The sequence below is a fragment of the Lolium rigidum genome, chromosome 6 (genome assembly GCF_022539505.1).
Source record: "Lolium rigidum isolate FL_2022 chromosome 6, APGP_CSIRO_Lrig_0.1, whole genome shotgun sequence".
NCBI classification, from domain to species: domain Eukaryota; kingdom Viridiplantae; phylum Streptophyta; class Magnoliopsida; order Poales; family Poaceae; genus Lolium; species Lolium rigidum.
In genome coordinates, this window is record NC_061513.1 from 330,001,725 (window position 1) to 330,019,879 (window position 18,155).

The 18,155-nt window shown below is 48.0% G+C and overlaps 1 protein-coding gene across 1 annotated transcript; it reads right to left on the reverse strand.

Annotated features, from left to right (window-relative positions):
- Positions 1-14,338: 14,338 nt before the first annotated feature.
- Positions 14,339-17,641, reverse strand: LOC124662052 (crocetin glucosyltransferase, chloroplastic-like). Its single transcript, XM_047199938.1, has 2 exons — positions 16,962-17,641; positions 14,339-15,377 (listed from the first exon to the last, which is right to left on the reverse strand). The coding sequence occupies exons 1-2, from the start codon at positions 17,568-17,570 to the stop codon at positions 14,508-14,510; spliced, it is 1,479 nt and encodes a 492-aa protein (XP_047055894.1). The 5' UTR covers positions 17,571-17,641; the 3' UTR covers positions 14,339-14,507.
- Positions 17,642-18,155: the final 514 nt, after the last annotated feature.

An 18,155-nucleotide genomic window follows, 5' to 3' on the forward strand; every position in this document is an offset into this window, starting at 1 on the left:
CGCTCCCCTAGGCGGTGCTAGGGGTGAAAAAATCGCCCCGCCTCCAAGCCCCATCCTGGGGTCGTCCTTGCCGCTGCCACCGCTGGCCTTCGCTGCGGCGGTGGCTCCCCTTGGCGTCGAAGGTAGTCAGGGGTTGTCCGTGCTCGAGTGGGGGCAACTGGCTCGTGGGGGAGTTGGCGGTCGGGGAAGGGGAAGCCGAGTCCGCGAACTCAGGTTGATGCAGAGTGGATCGGCGGCCGGCGGCTATATATGCGTGGTGTGCAGCTAGCTGCTCGATGCCGGAGGAGGTGCAGGGAGTGCTCCCAGGCTGCGCTCACGGCGGCAGGTAGAGCCATCGGGCCCGAGGTCGGGCTGATGGGCTTTTGTAGGCCGGAGGTGCTGGATGCGTTCCGCTGTACGGTGGAGATGGAGTTGAGCGGTGGGGTGGCTAGGTACTATGGTGAAGCTGCCGACGGAACTCTGGCTGAGCCGGTGGCCGGCGAGGCTGCGGTGAAGCCGGTGGAGGTGGCCTGGATCTGCGCTGTCTAGGTCCCCGGTGGGGGATGAGGTGGGCCGGTGCTCAACGACCTTCTGTTCGCCCACGAAGAGATATGGTTGCCCTCTCGCTATGGTGGCTCATGTTCTGCCCCCTTCGATGGACCTTGGTGTTGGCGGCGATTGGGCCGTTGCGAAAGCTCCGCAATTTGCTGACGACGGCAACACCTACAGGCGCCGTTCCCTCATATATGGGGTGCTGTTATGGCCGCAATTACGCTACCCGCCATGAGCGCTGGGGAAATCCTAGATCCAGCGGTCTGGATCGGGCGACGAAGACACCATGGTGTCGTTCCTCCTTGAAGGCGCCGCGTGGTTTGCTCGTGGTGTCCCCGAGGGTAGTTAGAGCTACTACCTAGAGTATGAGTCTCGAGGGCACAATGTACACCTTGCCGGAGTTTCCTGGACGACGCCTTTCTCTAAGTTGGTCGAATTCTGCCGGTCACTAGCTGACTCCTTCTTGGCACTGTGAGGTGGACGGTACGATGATCTGCGCCAGCTAAGCATAGGGTCGTGGTAGTGATGGTGCCGGGCTTGGTGGTGATGCGGCTTTGTTGCTCTGTGCCTCATCTCTTCGCCCTTGCGGCTAGAGGTCGGGCAAGGCAAAAGTCTCGCATGATGTGTGGCTTGAGATGACGTGTGGTTTGTTTGGAGTTTGTTGTAACTTGTAAGCCGACGTGTGGCTTGAGATGACGTGGGTGGAGTGGTGCGGGTGGAGTGGTGCCATTCTTTGGTTTGTATCAAGTTCTACTTTCTATTTTAATATAGAAGACATGCAGATTGCGTGTTTTTGAAAAAAATATATGCTCCGAACTCTTCTTTTCCATGCATGGCCAAGCGCATGGCCGTGATCTAGAAACCGCGATGTCAGCCAAAGCTAAGCAAGGGCCGTGCTAGCTAATGCTGATGGATTTCCACGTGTGTTCAAAGGCATACATCAGTATTCTCCACGATAAAATTCCAGCAACCTATGTGCTTTGATATTCCCCATGCATGCTTTCTACCTTATAGGACTACATTAGTCCAATGTTCAGGTTCGGGATCATCTTGCTCAAAAAGACTTTTTGGGATCATTGGGCAATTATTTACAGCGCGACTGAGGATCATTGCATGGCCTCTCCTAATGACCCCTAAGAGATCTATGATACTTTAAACATAAGGCCAAAACCCAGTTTTAAATTAATAAAGCCGTAACGGCAGAGTTACAAGATGCTGAAAAACAACTTACTAACATCAAGGACAAAGCAAACGAAAGATTACAAAGAACACAACTTGACTTCGATGCCATCATCTGAAGGAGAAGGCAAAGCGAAGTAGGGGCAATGCCGTGCAGCTCGCCACCGGAGAACCCTGCCAACATCAAGTCATGGCGCAACGCAGCCAGCATGCCATCCGCCTCCACCTCCGAAGAAGGCTCCAACCTTCTCGCCCTGGATCGTAGAGCGTCAAACCATCGGCAGGCGGAGCAGCTCTCTCTAGAGAATGCATGAGAACTTGGGTAGAATGCCAAGTACCATCGCCAGACACGATGACCACACGTGAAAAACAGCGAGCATCACCATCGCCCCCTCACCGACACCCAAAAGACTTCAACTTCAGGACAGAGCTCGCCGAAGAAGACACGGCAAGCGCCACTATGTAATATCCCAGGTTTAGAGGCAATAAAATGAGAGAACACCAAAGTGTGCATTGCATTCATGCATAGAAAATACAGGGAATTTTCACGCTTTCAAATAAAACTTACCACAGTAACTGAAGTTTCACTTGACTTGCTGGAATTGAAGTAGAGCATCAAGTCAAGCGCTATAAATTTCACTGTGATCTTTGCTAAAACCTTGCTTTGGGTAGATATGATATGATCTATGGGCTAGATCAAATGAAATTAGTTTTACAACAAACAACACCTTAAGTAAGGATCAACTACAAGATCTTATAAAGAATCTCAACATAGCATATCGAACCACAACACATGAATAATTATTCAACTATAAATCTAAGAGCACAATTAAATAAGAAACTATTCTTTACTTATCTTTTCTATGTTCTTCTACTTAAACCAATGTTTCTACTATGATGCTCATGGTATATCTTCAACTACAATATTGAACCCAAGTCAAGGACATTCATATTCATTCTTTATCAACCTTGACTATTCAATCTTGTTCATTCAAATCTGTTCCCATTAAACCCTAGAGAAAGGAGAGAACCATTCATATGTTTATACTATCCATTTATAAGTGGAACTCTAGGTTAATATTCAAATCCTATCTTAGTGAGATAAGTCCTTGATATTAATTAATGCTACCAGAAATATAAGTTAAGTGCTAAACCCTACTTGACCTAGTCATCCCTGGATGATAAGTAAGAACCTATTCCTCTAGTAATTCATTAGGAGGTCAATGTTAGGATCCTTACACCTTAGTAAGCATAATAAACCTAGAAGAATTCTACCTATTCCAGAGAGTTCAAACTACATGTGTATACCAAAGTATATGGACTAGTACTTGATCTTGGATAAGAGAACCATGTTTCACTAAGGAATCCTTATAAGGCCAATACCTTGATCATTACAAATTGGGTGATGATCATAAACCCTAAGAATCTAAGTGAGTGTGATGAGAGAAATGATAAAGAAGTGATTAGTGAGGAACAAGAGGATCATGTCTAATGCATGATCATATTTATAGGCAAAGCGGGCTTTAGCCCCGGTTCGTGTCACAAACCGGTGCTAAAGATCCCGCACGAACTGGTGCTAAAGCTCTGCTGGTCCCCATGCGATGTCCTGGCCGCACGAACCGGTGCTAATGCAACCTTTAGTCTGGGTTCGTAGCACAACCGGTGTTAATGCTTGATACGTCTCCGACGTATCGATAATTTCTCATGTTCCATGCCACATTATTGATGATATCTACATGTTTTATGCATACTTTATGTCGTATTTATGCATTTTCCGGCACTAACCTATTAACGAGATGCCGAAGAGCCGATTCGTTGTCTTCGCTGTTTTTGGTTTTAGAAATCCTAGTAAGGAAATATTCTCGGAATTGGACGAAATCAACGCCCAGGGGCCTATTTTGCCACGAAGCTTCCAGAAGACCGAAGAGAAGACGAAGTGGGGCCACGGGGCGCCGCCACACTAGGGCGGCGCGGCCCAAGGGGGGCCCACGCGGCCCTGCTATGTGGGGCCCCCGTGATGCCCTTCGACCTGCCCTTCAGCCTACATATAGTCTTCGTCGCGAAACCCTCAGTACCGAGAGCCACGATACGGAAAACCTTCCAGAGACGCCGCCGCCGCCAATCCCATCTCGGGGGATTCAGGAGATCGCCTCCGGCACCCTGCCGGAGAGGGGAATCATCTCCCGGAGGACTCTTCACCACCATGGTCGCCTCTGGATCGATGAGTGAGTAGTTCACCCCTGGACTATGGGTCCATAGCAGTAGCTAGATGGTCGTCTTCTCCTTATGTGCTTCATTGTCGGATCTTGTGAGCTGCCTAACATGATCAAGATCATCTATCTGTAATGCTATATGTTGTGTTTGTCGGGATCCGATGGATAGAGAATACTATGTTATGTTGATTATCAATCTATTACCTAAGTGTTGTTTATGATCTTGCATGCTCTCTGTTATTAGTAGAGGCTCGGCCAAGTTTTTACTCTTAACTCCAAGAGGGAGTATTTATGCTCGATAGTGGGTTCATGCCTCCATTAAATCTGGGACAAGTGACGGAAAGTTCTAAGGTTGTGGATGTGCTGTTGCCACTAGGGATAAAACATTGATGCTATGTCCGAGGATGTAGTTATTGATTACATTACGCACCATACTTAATGCAATTATCTCGTTGTTTACAACTTAATACTCGGAAGGGGTTCGGATGATAACTCGAAGGTGGACTTTTTAGGCATAGATGCATGCTGGATAGCGGTCTATGTACTTTGTCGTAATGCCCAATTAAATCTCACTATACTTATCATATCATGTATGTGCATTGTCATGCCCTCTCTATTTGTCAATTGCCCGATCGTAATTTGTTCACCCAACATTCTATTTATCTTATGGGAGAGACACCTCTAGTGAACTGTGGACCCTGGTCCATTCTTTTACATTGAATACAATCTATCGCAATACTTGTTCTACTCGTTTTCTGCAAACAATCATCATCCACACTATACATCTAATCATTTGTTACAGCAAGCCGGTGAGATTGACAACCTCACTTGTTTCGTTGGGGCAAAGTACTTTGGTTGTGTTGTGCAGGTTCCACGTTGGCGCCGGAATCCCTGGTGTTGCGCCGCACTACATCCCGCCGCCATCAACCTTCAACGTGCTTCTTGGCTCCTACTGGTTCGATAAACCTTGGTTTCTTACTGAGGGAAACTTGCTGCTGTACGCATCACACGTTCCATTTGGGGTTCCCAACGGGCGTGTGCTTTATGCGTCATCAAGCTAAATTTCTGGCGCCGTTGCCGGGGAGATCAAGACACGCTGCAAGGGGAGTCTCCACAATCCAATCTCTTTACTTTGTTTTGTCTTGCTTTATTTTATTTACTACTTTGTTTGCTGCATTATATCAAAACACAAAAAAATTAGTTGCTAGTTTTACTTTATTTACTGTCTTGCTCTCCATATCAAAAACACAAAAAATTAGTTACTTACATTTATTTTATCTAGTTTGCTTTATTTACTACTGCTAAAATGGGTACTCCTGAAAATACTAAGTTGTGTGACTTCACAACCACAAATAATAATGATTTCTTATGCACACCTATTGCTCCACCTGCTACTACGACCGAATTCTTTGAAATTAAACTCGCTTTACTCGAATCTTGTTATGAGAGAGCAATTTTCTGGTGTTAGTTCTGATGATGCTGTTGCCCATCTCAATAATTTTGTTGAATTGTGTGAAATGCAAAAGTATAAAGATGTATATGGTGACATTATAAAATTAAAATTGTTTCCTTTCTCCTTAAGAGGAAGAGCTAAAGATTGGTTGCTATCTCTGCCTAGAAATAGTATTGATTCATGGACTAAATGCAAGGATGCTTTTATTGGTAGATATTACCCCCCTGCTAAAATTATATCTTTGAGGAGTAGCATAATGAATTTTAAGCAATTAGATAATGAACATGTTGCTCAAGCTTGGGAAAGAATGAAATCTTTGGTTAAAAATTGCCCAACCCATGGACTAACTACTTGGATGATCATCCAAACCTTCTATGCAGGACTGAACTTTTCTTTGCGGAACCTATTGGATTCAGCTGCTGGAGGTACCTTTATGTCCATCACTCTTGGTAAAGCAACAAAGCTTCTTGATAATATGATGATTAATTACTCTGAATGGCACACGGAAAGAGCTCCACAAGGTAAGAAGGTAAATTCTGTTGAAGAAACCTCCTCCTTGAGTGATAAGATTGATGCTATTATGTCTATGCTTGTGAATGATAGGGCTAATGTTGATCCTAATAATGTTCCTTTAGCTTCATTGGTTGCCCAAGAAGAACATGTTGATGTGAACTTCATTAAAAATAATAATTTCAACAACAATGCTTATCGGAACAATTCTAGTAATAACTATAGGCCATATCCTTATAATAATGGTAACGGTTATGCTAATTCTTATGGGAATTCTTACAACAATAATAGGAATACACCCCCTGGACTTGAAGCCATGCTTAAAGAATTTATTAGTACACAAACTGCCTTTAACAAATCTGTTGAAGAAAAGCTCAATAAAATTGATATTCTTGTTTCTAGAGTTGATAGTCTTGCCTCTGATGTTGATCTTTTGAAATCGAAAGTTATGCCTAATAGGGATATTGAAAATAAAATTGTTACTACAGCAAATGCCATCCAAGTTAGAATTAATGAGAATATAAGATTAATGGCTGAACTGCGTGCTAGGTGGGGTAGAGAAGAAAATGAAAAACTAGCTAAAAAGGAAAATGTAGCTAAAGTTTGGACTATTACCACCACTAGCAAAGCTAATGATTCATATGTTGCTGCACCTCCTACTATCAATGGTGAAATAATTGGTGTTGGCAATGCTTCTACTCCTAGTGCAAAGCGCGCAAAATTACCTGAAACTGCTAAAACTGCTGAAACTGCTTGTGATAAAACTGCTGAAATTTTTTCCAACCTTGGGGATGATAATCCCATTGCTTTAGATTGTAATGATTTAGATTTTGATGATTGCCACATCTCTGAAGTTATAAAGTTCTTGCAAAAGCTTGTTAAAAGTCCTAATGCTAGTGCTATAAATTTGGCTTTTACAAAACATATTACAAATGCTCTCATAAAAGCTAGAGAAGAGAAACTAAAACTTGAAACCTCTATTCCTAGAAAGTTAGAAGATGGTTGGGAGCCTATCATTAAGATGAGGGTCAATGATTTTGATTGTAATGCTTTATGTGATCTTGGTGCAAATATTTCTGTTATGCCTAAGAAAATTTATGATATGCTTGACTTGCCACCATTAAAAAACTGTTATTTGGATGTTAATCTTGTTGATAATGCTATAAAGAAACCTTTGGGGAGAGTTGATAATGTTCGCATTACTGTTAACAATAACCTTGTCCCCGTTGATTTTGTTGTTTTGGATATTGAATGCAATGCATCTTGTCCCATTATATTGGGAAGACCTTTTCTTTGAACTTTTGGAGCTACCATTGATATGAAGGAAGGTAATATTAAATATCAATTTCCTCTCAATAAAGGTATGGAACACTTACCTAGAAAGAGAATTAAGTTACCTTTTGATTATATTATTAGAACAAATTATGATGTTGATACTTCATCTCTTGATAACACTTGATATACACTTTCTGCGCCTAGCTGAAAGGCGTTAAAGAAAAGCGCTTATGGGAGACAACCCATGTTTTTACTACAGTATTTTTATTTTATATTTGAGTCTTGGAAGTTGTTACTACTGTAGCAACCTCTCCTTATCTTAGTTTTGTGCATTGTTGTGCCAAGTAAAGTCTTTGATAGTAAGGTTCATACTAGATTTGGATTACTGCGCAGAAACAGATTTCTTTGATATCACGAATTTCGACCTGCCTCTCTGTAGGTAGCACAGAAAAATATGCCAATTTACGTGCGTGATCCTCAGATATGTATGCAACTTTTATTCAATTTGGGTATTTTCATTTGAGCAAGTCTGGTACCTCAATAAAATCCGTCTTTACGGACTGTTCTGTTTTGACAGATTCTGCCTTTTATTTCGCATTGCCTCTTTTGCTATGTTGGATGAATTTCTTTGTTCCATTAATGTCCAGTAGCTTTGTGCAATGTCCAGAAGTGTTAAGAATGATTATGTCACCTCTGAACATGTGAATTTTTATTATGCACTAACCCTCTAATGAGTTGTTTCGAGTTTGGTGTGGAGGAAGTTTTCAAGGGTCAAGAGAGGAGGATGATACAATATGATCAAGGAGAGTGAAAACTCTAAGCTTGGGGATGCCCCGGTGGTTCACCCCTGCATATTTTAAGAAGACTCAAGCGTCTAAGCTTGGGGATGCCCAAGGCATCCCCTTCTTCATCGACACATTATCAGGTTCCTCCCCTGAAACTATATTTTTATTCCATCACATCTTATGTGCTTTGGTTGGAGCGTCGATTTGTTTTTGTTTTTGTTTTTGTTTGAATAAAATGGATCCTAGCATTCATTGTGTGGGAGAGAGACACGCTCCGCTGTTGCATATTGACAAATATGTCCTTAGGCTTTACTCATAGTATTCATGGCGAAGGTTGAATCTTCTTCGTTAAATTGTTATATGGTTGGAATCGGGAAATGCTACATGTAGTAATTCTAAAATGTCTTGAATAATTTGATACTTGGCAATTGTTGTGCTCATGTTTAAGCTCTTGCATCATATACTTTGCACCTACTAATGAAGAAATACATAGAGCTTGCTAAAATTTGGTTTGCATATTTGGTCTCTCTAAAGTCTAGATAATTTCTAGTATTGAGTTTTGAACAACAAGGAAGACGGTGTAGAGTCTTATAATGTTTACAATATGTCTTTTATGTGAGTTTTGCTGCACCGGTTCATCCTTGTGTTTGTTTCAAATAACCTTGCTAGCCTAAACCTTGTATCGAGAGGGAATACTTCTCATGCATCCAAAATCCTTGAGCCAACCACTATGCCATTTGTGTCCACCATACCTACCTACTACATGGTATTTCTCCGCCATTCCAAAGTAAATTGCTTGAGTGCTACCTTTAAAATTTCCATCATTCGCCTTTGCAATATATAGCTAATGGGACAAAATAGCCTTAAAAACTATTGTGGTATTGAATATGTACTTATGCACTTTATCTCTTATTAAGTTGTTTGTTGTGCGATAACCATGTTCCTGGGGACGCCATCAACTCTTTGTTGAATATCATGTGAGTTGCTATGCATGTCCGTCTTGTCTGAAGTAAGGGAGATTTACCACTCATTTAATGGTTAGAGCATGCATAATGTTAGAGAAGAACATTGGGCCGCTAACTAAAGCCATGAATCATGGTGGAAGTTTCAGTCTTGGACAAAATTGTTTCTTGTTTTCAAAACCAAAGCTCTAGCACAAATATAGCAATCAATGCTTCCCTCTGCGAAGGGCCTTTCTTTTCCTTTTATGGTGAGTCAGTTCACCTATCTCTCTCCACCTCAAGAAGCAAACACTTGTGTGAACTGTGCATTGATTCCTACATACTTGCATATTGCACTTGTTATATTACTTTACATTGACAATATCCATGAGATATACATGTTATAAGTTGAAAGCAACCGCTGAAACTTAATCTTCCTTTGTGTTGCTTCAATACCTTTACTTTGATTTATTGCTTTATGAGTTAACTCTTATGCAAGACTTATTGATGCTTGTCTTGAAGTACTATTCATGAAAAGTCTTTGCTTTATGATTCAGTTGTTTACTCATGTCATTACCATTGTTTTGATCGCTGCATTCATTACATATGCTTACAATAGTATGATCAAGGTTATGATGGCATGTCACTCCAGAAATTATCTTTGTTATCGTTTACCCGCTCGGGACGAGCGAGAACTAAGCTTGGGGATGCTGATACGTCTCCGACGTATCGATAATTTCTTATGTTCCATGCCACATTATTGATGATATCTACATGTTTTATGCATATTTTATGTCGTATTTATGCATTTTCCGGCACTAACCTATTAACGAGATGCCGAAGAGCCGATTGTCGTTTTCTGCTGTTTTTGGTTTCAGAAATCCTAGTAAGGAAATATTCTCGGAATTGGACGAAATCAACGCCCAGGGGCCTATTTTGCCACGAAGCTTCCAGAAGACCGAAGAGAAGACGAATTGGGGCCACGTGGCGCCGCCACACTAGGGCGGCGCGGCCCAAGGGGGGCCGCGCGGCCCTGCTGTGTGGGGCCCCCGTGACGCCCTTCGACCTGCCCTTCCGCCTACATATAGTCTTCGTCGCGAAACCCCCAGTACCGAGAGCCACGATACGGAAAACCTTCCAGAGACGCCGCCGCCGCCAATCCCATCTCGGGGGATTCAGGAGATCGCCTCCGGCACCCTGCTGGAGAGGGGAATCATCTCCCGGAGGACTCTTCACCGCCATGGTCGCCTCCGGATCGATGAGTGAGTAGTTCACACTGGACTATGGGTCCATAGCAGTAGCTAGATGGTCGTCTTCTCCTTATGTGCTTCATTGTCGGATCTTGTGAGCTGCCTAACATGATCAAGATCATCTATCTGTAATGCTATATGTTGTGTTTGTCGGGATCCGATGGATAGAGAATACTATGTTATGTTTATTATCAATCTATTACCTAAGTGTTGTTTATGATCTTGCATGCTCTCCGTTATTAGTAGAGGCTCTGGCCAAGTTTTTACTCTTAACTCCAAGAGGGAGTATTTATGCTCGATAGTGGGTTCATGCCTCCATTAAATCTGGGACAGAGTGACGAAAAGTTCTAAGGTTGTGGATGTGTCGTTGCCACTAGGGATAAAACATTGATGCTATGTCCGAGGATGTAGTTATTGATTACATTACGCACCATACTTAATGCAATTGTCTCGTTGTTTACAACTTAATACTCGGAAGGGGTTCGGATGATAACTCCGAAGGTGGACTTTTTAGGCATAGATGCATGCTGGATAGCGGTCTATGTACTTTGTCGTAATGCCCAATTAAATCTCACTATACTTATCATATCATGTATGTGCATTGTCATGCCCTCTCTATTTGTCAATTGCCCGACCGTAATTTGTTCACCCAACATGCTATTTATCTTATGGGAGAGACACCTCTAGTGAACCGTGGACCCCGGTCCATTCTTTTACATTGAATACAATCTATCGCAATACTTGTTCTACTCGTTTTCTCGCAAACAATCATCATCCACACTATACATCTAATCCTTTGTTACAGCAAGTCGGTGAGATTGACAACCTCACTGTTTCGTTGGGGCAAAGTACTTTGGTTGTGTTGTGCAGGTTCCACGTTGGCGCCGGAATCCTTGGTGTTGCGTGATACGTCTCCGACGTATCGATAATTTCTTATGTTCTATGCCATATTATTGATGATACCTACATGTTTTATGCACACTTTATGTCATATTCGTGCATTTTCTCGGAACTAACCTATTAACAAGATGCCGAAGTGCCGCTGTCGTTTTCTCGCTGTTTTTGGTTTCAGAAATCCTAGTAACGAAATATTCTCGGAATTGGACGAAATCAAGTCCCAGGGCCCTATTTTGCCACGAACCTTCCAGAAGACCGAAAAGGATACGAAGTGGGGCCACGAGGGGCCACCACCATAGGGCGGCGCGGCCCAGGTCTTGGCCGCGCCGACCTGTGGTGTGGGGCCCCCGTGTGGCCCCCCACGTCGCCGTTCCGCCTACTTAAAGCCTTCGTCGCGAAACCCCTGATGCGGAAAAACCACGATACGGAAAACCTTACTGAGACGCCGCCGATCCCATCTCGGGGATTCTCGGAGATCTCCTCCGGCACCTCGCCGGAGAGGGGATTCATCTCCCGGAGGACTCTACACCGCCATGGTCGCCTCCGGAGTGATGAGTGAGTAGTTCACCCCCGGACTATGGGTCCATAGCATTAGCTAGATGGTTGTCTTCTCCTCATTGTGCTTCATTGTTGGATCTTGTGAGCTGCCTAACATGATCAAGATCATCTATCTGTAATACTCTATGTTGTGTTTGTCGGGATCCGATGGATAGAGAATACCATATTATGTTAATTATCAAGTTATTACATATGTGTTGTTTATGATCTTGCATGCTCTCCGTTACTAGTAGAGGCTCTGGCCAAGTTTTTGCTTTTAACTCCAAGAGGGAGTATTTATGCTCGATAGTGGGTTCATGCCCGCATTGACACCTGGGACGAGTGACAGAAAGTTCTAAGGTTGTGTTGTGCTGTTGCCACTAGGGATAAAACATTGGCGCTATGTCCGAGGATGTAGTTGTTGATTACATTACGCACCATACTTAATGCAATTGTCTCGTTGCTTTGCAACTTAATACCGGAAGGGGTTCGGACGATAACCTGAAGGTGGCCTTTTAGGCATAGATGCAGTTGGATGGCGGTCTATGTACTTTGTCGTAATGCCCAATTAAATCTCACTATACTTATCATGCCATGTATGTGCATTGTTATGCCCTCTCTATTTGTCAATTGCCCGACCGTAATTTGTTCACCCCACATGCTTTTATCTTATGGGAGAGACACCTCTAGTGAACTGTGGACCCCTGTCCATTCTTTAATACTGAAATACAAATCTGCTGCAATACTTGTTTTACTGTTTTCTCTGCAAACAATCATCTTCCACGCAATACGGTTAACCCTTTGTTACATCAAGCCGGTGAGATTGACAACCTCACTGCTTCGTTGGGGCAAAGTACTTTGGTTGTGTTGTGCAGGTTCCACGTTGGCGCCGGAATCTCTGGTGTTGCGCCGCACTACATCCCGCCGCCATCAACCTTCAACGTGCTTCTTGACTCCTACTGGTTCGATTAAACCTTGGTTTCTAACTGAGGGAAACTTGCCGCTGTGCGCATCACACCTTCCTCTTGGGGTTCCCAACAGACGTGTCAACTACACGCATCATTGCGCCGCACTACATCCCGCCGCCATCAACCTTCAACGTGCTTCTTGGCTCCTACTGGTTCGATAAACCTTGGTTTCTTACTGAGGGAAACTTGCTGCTGTACGCATCACACCTTCCACTTGGGGTTCCCAACGGGCGTGTGCTTTACGCGTCATCAATGCTCTTTGGAGCCAAAAACCAAAGCCCTGTTTTCTACTAGTGGAGCCACGCGGGCTGGTCAGAAGCATTTCCCAAATTCTATGGCTTTTAGGCCAAATGAGGTAAGACTAGTCACAATGGGAAGTATCACATGATACTAATACTACTCCCACAATGCATAGTATTATAAGATAGTATCATATTATCATCATATTTAATGTTTTATAGAATCTCAATGCAAATTTGTGTACATGATGTGTTTGCCATTAAGTTTTTTAGTTATGCGTGCTATGCTACGGTATGATACCACTCCCATCTCTCACCTCATTAATTGGTGAGCCACATTACATTTTTGCCAACATAATATGCATGATACTACTTATGATACTCCAATTGTGGCTAGTCTAAGGGCATTTCCAACGGGGCGGCGAAAACGGACGCTCCGGTCGGGCCGAAAATGCTTCTGGAGCACGCTCCAGCGGGGCGACGAATAGTGAACGGACCGCCCGCAGCGACGCAAACCTAGCCCAAATATGCGCCTTGGATGCATCTCTGCGGATGCTGCGCGGACACGCAAAGTGTCCGCTCGCTTCTGGCGGATGTTTCGTCGGGCCTGCCTGGCAGTGACCCAGGCTCGATGCGTCTTCTCAGCCACGCCAGTACTAGCGACGAGGCATCGCTTGGGCAGTCTGCGGTTGCGTAATGGCGATGCCTCGCATGGTGCATCCGTCGCCTACCTCTGCGCACAAAGTAATGGCGATGCCACGCGTGTCGCGGCTGTCGCCTTCCTCCGGCCTATATAAACAGGGGCGCGCCTATCTCATCTCCACCCACACTAAACCCTAGCTGCCGCACAACCTCCACCTTTGCCACCATGAGCAGCGTCGGCTGCGGGCAGGCTGTCGCGCCTCCACCTCCACCTCCCCCGGCCTCGACCTCCGACGAGGAGTTCGACGACGACAACACCGATGACCTCCTGGACCCAGTCAGGGACACCAAGTTCATGGCTGACGCGGAGAATGAAGCAGAGGAGGAGCAAGCGGCCCACGCGGCGTTCGACGCCGAGATGGAACGCCGCAGGGTGGCGGCCACCGCAGCCGCAGAGGACGACGACTCCGACATATCATGGTCTTCTGATGACCCTGATGCGCCTACTCCGGAGGAGAAGGCGGCGGAGCAGAGGGTGTTAGTCGACTCCTTCGACATGCTCAAGAAGGCCGAGGACTCTGCGAACGAGACGTTGCGGTGGTGCCTGCTAGAGGACGCGATAGCGCACCGAGCCCTAGTGGCCGCAGGGTAGATGGCGAAGAAGCAGACGAGGGAGGGACGCAAAACGACGGGACCGGGCCTCGGGTAGCAAGTAGTATAGGTTTCTACAACTAGTTTGTATAGTTTCTATATAGTGGATTATGCTTTTTAAATATTTTGTAAAATAAAAAATGGGTCATCCCGCTGGGAGCACTCCCACATGTAAACAGACGCACGTTAAAATATATTCAACGCGCTGTCAAAATATATTCCCGGGTGGACGCAAACGAACGCTCGCAACAATACCCTGAGTCATGCTCTAAACAATGGCATAGTTTCCCAAGTAGCAGCAGTATATAACATCTGTATGCAGTGTCGGAATAGAATTATTTACGACAACGACGCACAGGAACGCCGTATCGCGTCGTGTCGTGTCGTACGTTTGGTCGTCCTGCTATGTGCTGTCAAGTGGCAGTACGCCGACTGGCTAGTTGCCGGCGGGGGCGACCTGCCCGGCGACGAACGCCCTGAGGTTCTTCTCCGACGAGCCGCCCACGGCCGCGGCAGCTCGCGCCTTCTCCCTCCACATCGTGGCCTTGGCGCGCACCATCTCCGACGTGGCGAAGCCGATGCACCTCCGCAGCTCTTCTGCCTCCAGCACGCCGTCCTTGTCGCTGACGGCGGCCCTGACCCCGGTGCCGAGCTGCCGCTCCACCAGCCACGCGTTGGTGCCCTGGTCCGTCCACTGCGGTACTCCGACAACCGGCACCCCGCACGCGACGCTCTCCAGCGTCGAGTTCCAGCCGCAATGGGTCACGAAGCACCCCACCGCCGGGTGCGACAGCACCTTCCCCTGGTCACACCACTCCACCACCATGCCCCCGCCGGCGCACAGGTCGGCGCTGTCGACCTCGCCACGGTTGTCCTTCCTCAGCACCCAGAGGAACGGGCGGCCGCTCTCCGCCATGCCGCGCGCCACCTCCGAGATCTGCCGCTTGCTCATGGACGACAGGCTCCCGAAGGAGATGTACACCACCGACGACGCCGCCTGCGCGTCCAGCCACTCTATGTACCCCTTCCCGTCCTGCTTGAACAGGTCGTTGCTGTTGGTCGATGCCGGTGCTGCGTCCAGGAAGGAGAGCACGGGGCCAACGGGGACGATGTCGAGGCCATGCTGGCGTAGCGTCGCCACTGCGTCGGGCTCCATGGCCTCGAACGTGTTGGCGAGCACGGTGGCGCCCCGCCCGTTCTCCTCGCGGTCGTCGTCCAGCGCGCCGAGGAGCTCGCGGAACGCGGCGAGTACGAAGGCGTAGGGGTGCTCGTCGGAAGTGATGGTGAGGAACGACGGCAGGTCGCGCTGTTGGTGCAGCACCTCGGCTGCACCTTTCTCTTCCTCGCTCGCACTAACGAACGGAGGGAGACGATGGAGTGGAGATATGGAGTTTTCCCGGCCGGCGCACGAACGCCGCCGTGGGCGCACTGACGCCCTACTCTTCTTCCTCTTCAGCTCTCAAACTGGGCGCATACCCATATCAACATACATGGGAGACTACCTGGAGCACTAACTCCCTCTACTACTCTCCTCACGCTCTCATGAGACCACCGGAGACTGCATCTTCCTCCTAGCTGCTCTTCTTTTTCCCTGCCCTGGACTCACACTTAAATAGCTAAACACAGGAGAGACACAACGCACACACTAGCCTGCCGCCATGCCCGGCAACTAACCCACTAATCTAGCTACATGCAAGCGCACGTACAGCCGCACAAACAGCTCGTCCACACGCCCGAGCAACTGACTCGGCGTGATCTCCTTGCATGCAGCTTCTGTTGGTTGCCTGCTCCGCGCGACGACTTGGCTCCATGACTGCACGATCAGCACGCACGCGCCCTCCACGGACACGACCTGGGCGCGCTGACGCCGGTCGCCACCATGAGGCGTGGCTTATTCCAACATTCACCTCCTAAGCCACGAACTCGCCCCGCGGCCTTCCTGCCCTGGCTCGTCGTCGTCGTCAATGCCATGAACGCCTCCACCTGACACCACCGCGTTCTTCCGCGTCCGCTCGCCGCGCCCGAGCCGCGGTTGCCGCGCTGCTCGATGTCGAAGCTGTGCGCCTTCGCCACGCGCTCGCCGCGAGCCACAGCCGCGCCCCTTCGCCACGCGCTCGCCGCGAGCCACAGCCGCGCCGCCGAGGCCTCCATGTCCATTGCGCTCGTCGCGGACACACCGCAGGCTGCCTCCGTGTCCGCCATGACAGCCGCAGCGCCGCGCACCTCCATAGGCCGACACACGGCCCGGAGCTTCATCACGCAGCCGCCGGCACGTCTCCGGCTCTGATACCACATGTTGGTGCAGCACCTCGGCTGCACCTTTCTCTTCCTCGCTCGCACTAACGAACGGAGGGAGACGATGGAGTGGAGACATGGAGTTTTCCCGGCCGGCGCACGAACGCCGCCGTGGGCGCACTGACGCCCTACTCTTCTTCCTCTTCAGCTCTCAAACTGGGCGCATACCCATATCAACATACATGGGAGACTACCTGGAGCACTAACTCCGGCTACTACTCTCCTCACGCTCTCATGAGACCACCGGAGACTGCATCTTCCTCCTAGCTGCTCTTCTTTTTCCCTGCCCTGGACTCACACTTAAATAGCTAAACACAGGAGAGACACAACGCACACACTAGCCTGCCGCCATGCCCGGCAACTAACCCACTAATCTAGCTACATGCAAGCGCACGTACAGCCGCACAAACAGCTCGTCCACACGCCCGAGCAACTGACTCGGCGTGATCTCCTTGCATGCAGCTTCTGTTGGTTGCCTGCTCCGCGCGACGACTTGGCTCCATGACTGCACGATCAGCACGCACGCGCCCTCCACGGACACGACCTGGGCGCGCTGACGCCGGTCGCCACCATGAGGCGTGGCTTATTCCAACACGCGCAAGCGGAGCGGCGCCGGGAACCCGGGGAGGCGTAGCTCCGCCCACGGGTCCTCCGCCGCGGCGGCGACGGCCTGGTCGAAGCCGTCGGTGCCGCGGAAGAAGTGGAAGTACGTGGCGAGCACGGTTGCCGGCTGGATCCAGTACAGCGCGGCGGGCACGCCGTGAGCGCGCGCGACGCCGGCGACCCAGGAGAGAAGCACGGTGTACACCACCTGCGTGACGGGGCGGCCAGCGTCGCGGAGGCGCGTGAGCACGCCGTCCAGCGTGCGGGGACCCACGATCTTGAGCTGTGACATGTAGTCCGTGTGGTCGTGCGCCGCGTTGTCGAAGCCGGCGTCGAAGCCGTCCGAGTAGGGCACGTACCGGACTCCCGCGCCGTCCATGTGCTCCTCCGCCTCACCGGCGTCTGGGAACATCTTGCGGCAAGCAGAGACGGCGGTGGAGAGCGTGACACGGGCTCCCGGCGTGGCCCGGAGCAGGCGCAGCGCGAGGTGGCGCGCTGGGTTGATGTGGCCCTGCGCCGGGTACGTGACCACGAGGAAGTGCGGCACCTCCCCCGCCGCCGCCGACGCACGCTCCACCTTCTTTGCCACCATGGCCGGCATTGTTGATTGCAAGAGTAAGCGTACGTGAGAGTGTCTTGTGAGTGTCCTTGCTGGCTCGAATTGCAGCGGCGAGTGATGGATGTGGCTGTTCGCTCCGCTTGTTTATATACGACGGAGGTGACGAAAGCAATGACTACATGGCGAGGGGGGAGCCATGTCACATGTGTGGTCAGCAGGTGGAAGGATTGCGGCTGGCTTGGCGCCGGCTACACTACATGGGTTTGTGTGGCCCGTTGTGCAACGAGCCAAGAAGACGATGTTGAGGATTCCCCAAGAAGCCGACCGATCACGTGTACGTTTGATTCTTCTTCCAGAAACTAAGTTGTCAATTTGTGATGTGGCACCTATTTATATATAACTCTATTTGTTACGGAGAGAGTGTGTGTGTGATGCCTCTCAGAGAAAGTTCAGAAAGAAGCTAAAATTTGTGTTTTAAGGATTCAAAAAATCCAAATCAAAATTCTACAGATAGCTAATGATGTATACTACAATGTTGGAAAATCTTAATACAAACTACTTTATATTCTAAGCTACTTAAAAATAACAAATTCTGGCAAATTTTATAGTGAATAGTGCATATTTCAA

Bases quoted from the DNA above. Each gene is read 5' to 3' on its own strand.
- LOC124662052 (XM_047199938.1), bottom strand. From the start codon at position 17,570: ATGCCGGCCATGGTGGCAAAGAAGGTGGAGCGTGCGTCGGCGGCGGCG. The intron at 15,378-16,961 runs GTGTTGGAATAA...CTGCACCAACAG, and splicing joins CGGCGCCGCTCCGCTTGCGC to CGCGACCTGCCGTCGTTCCT.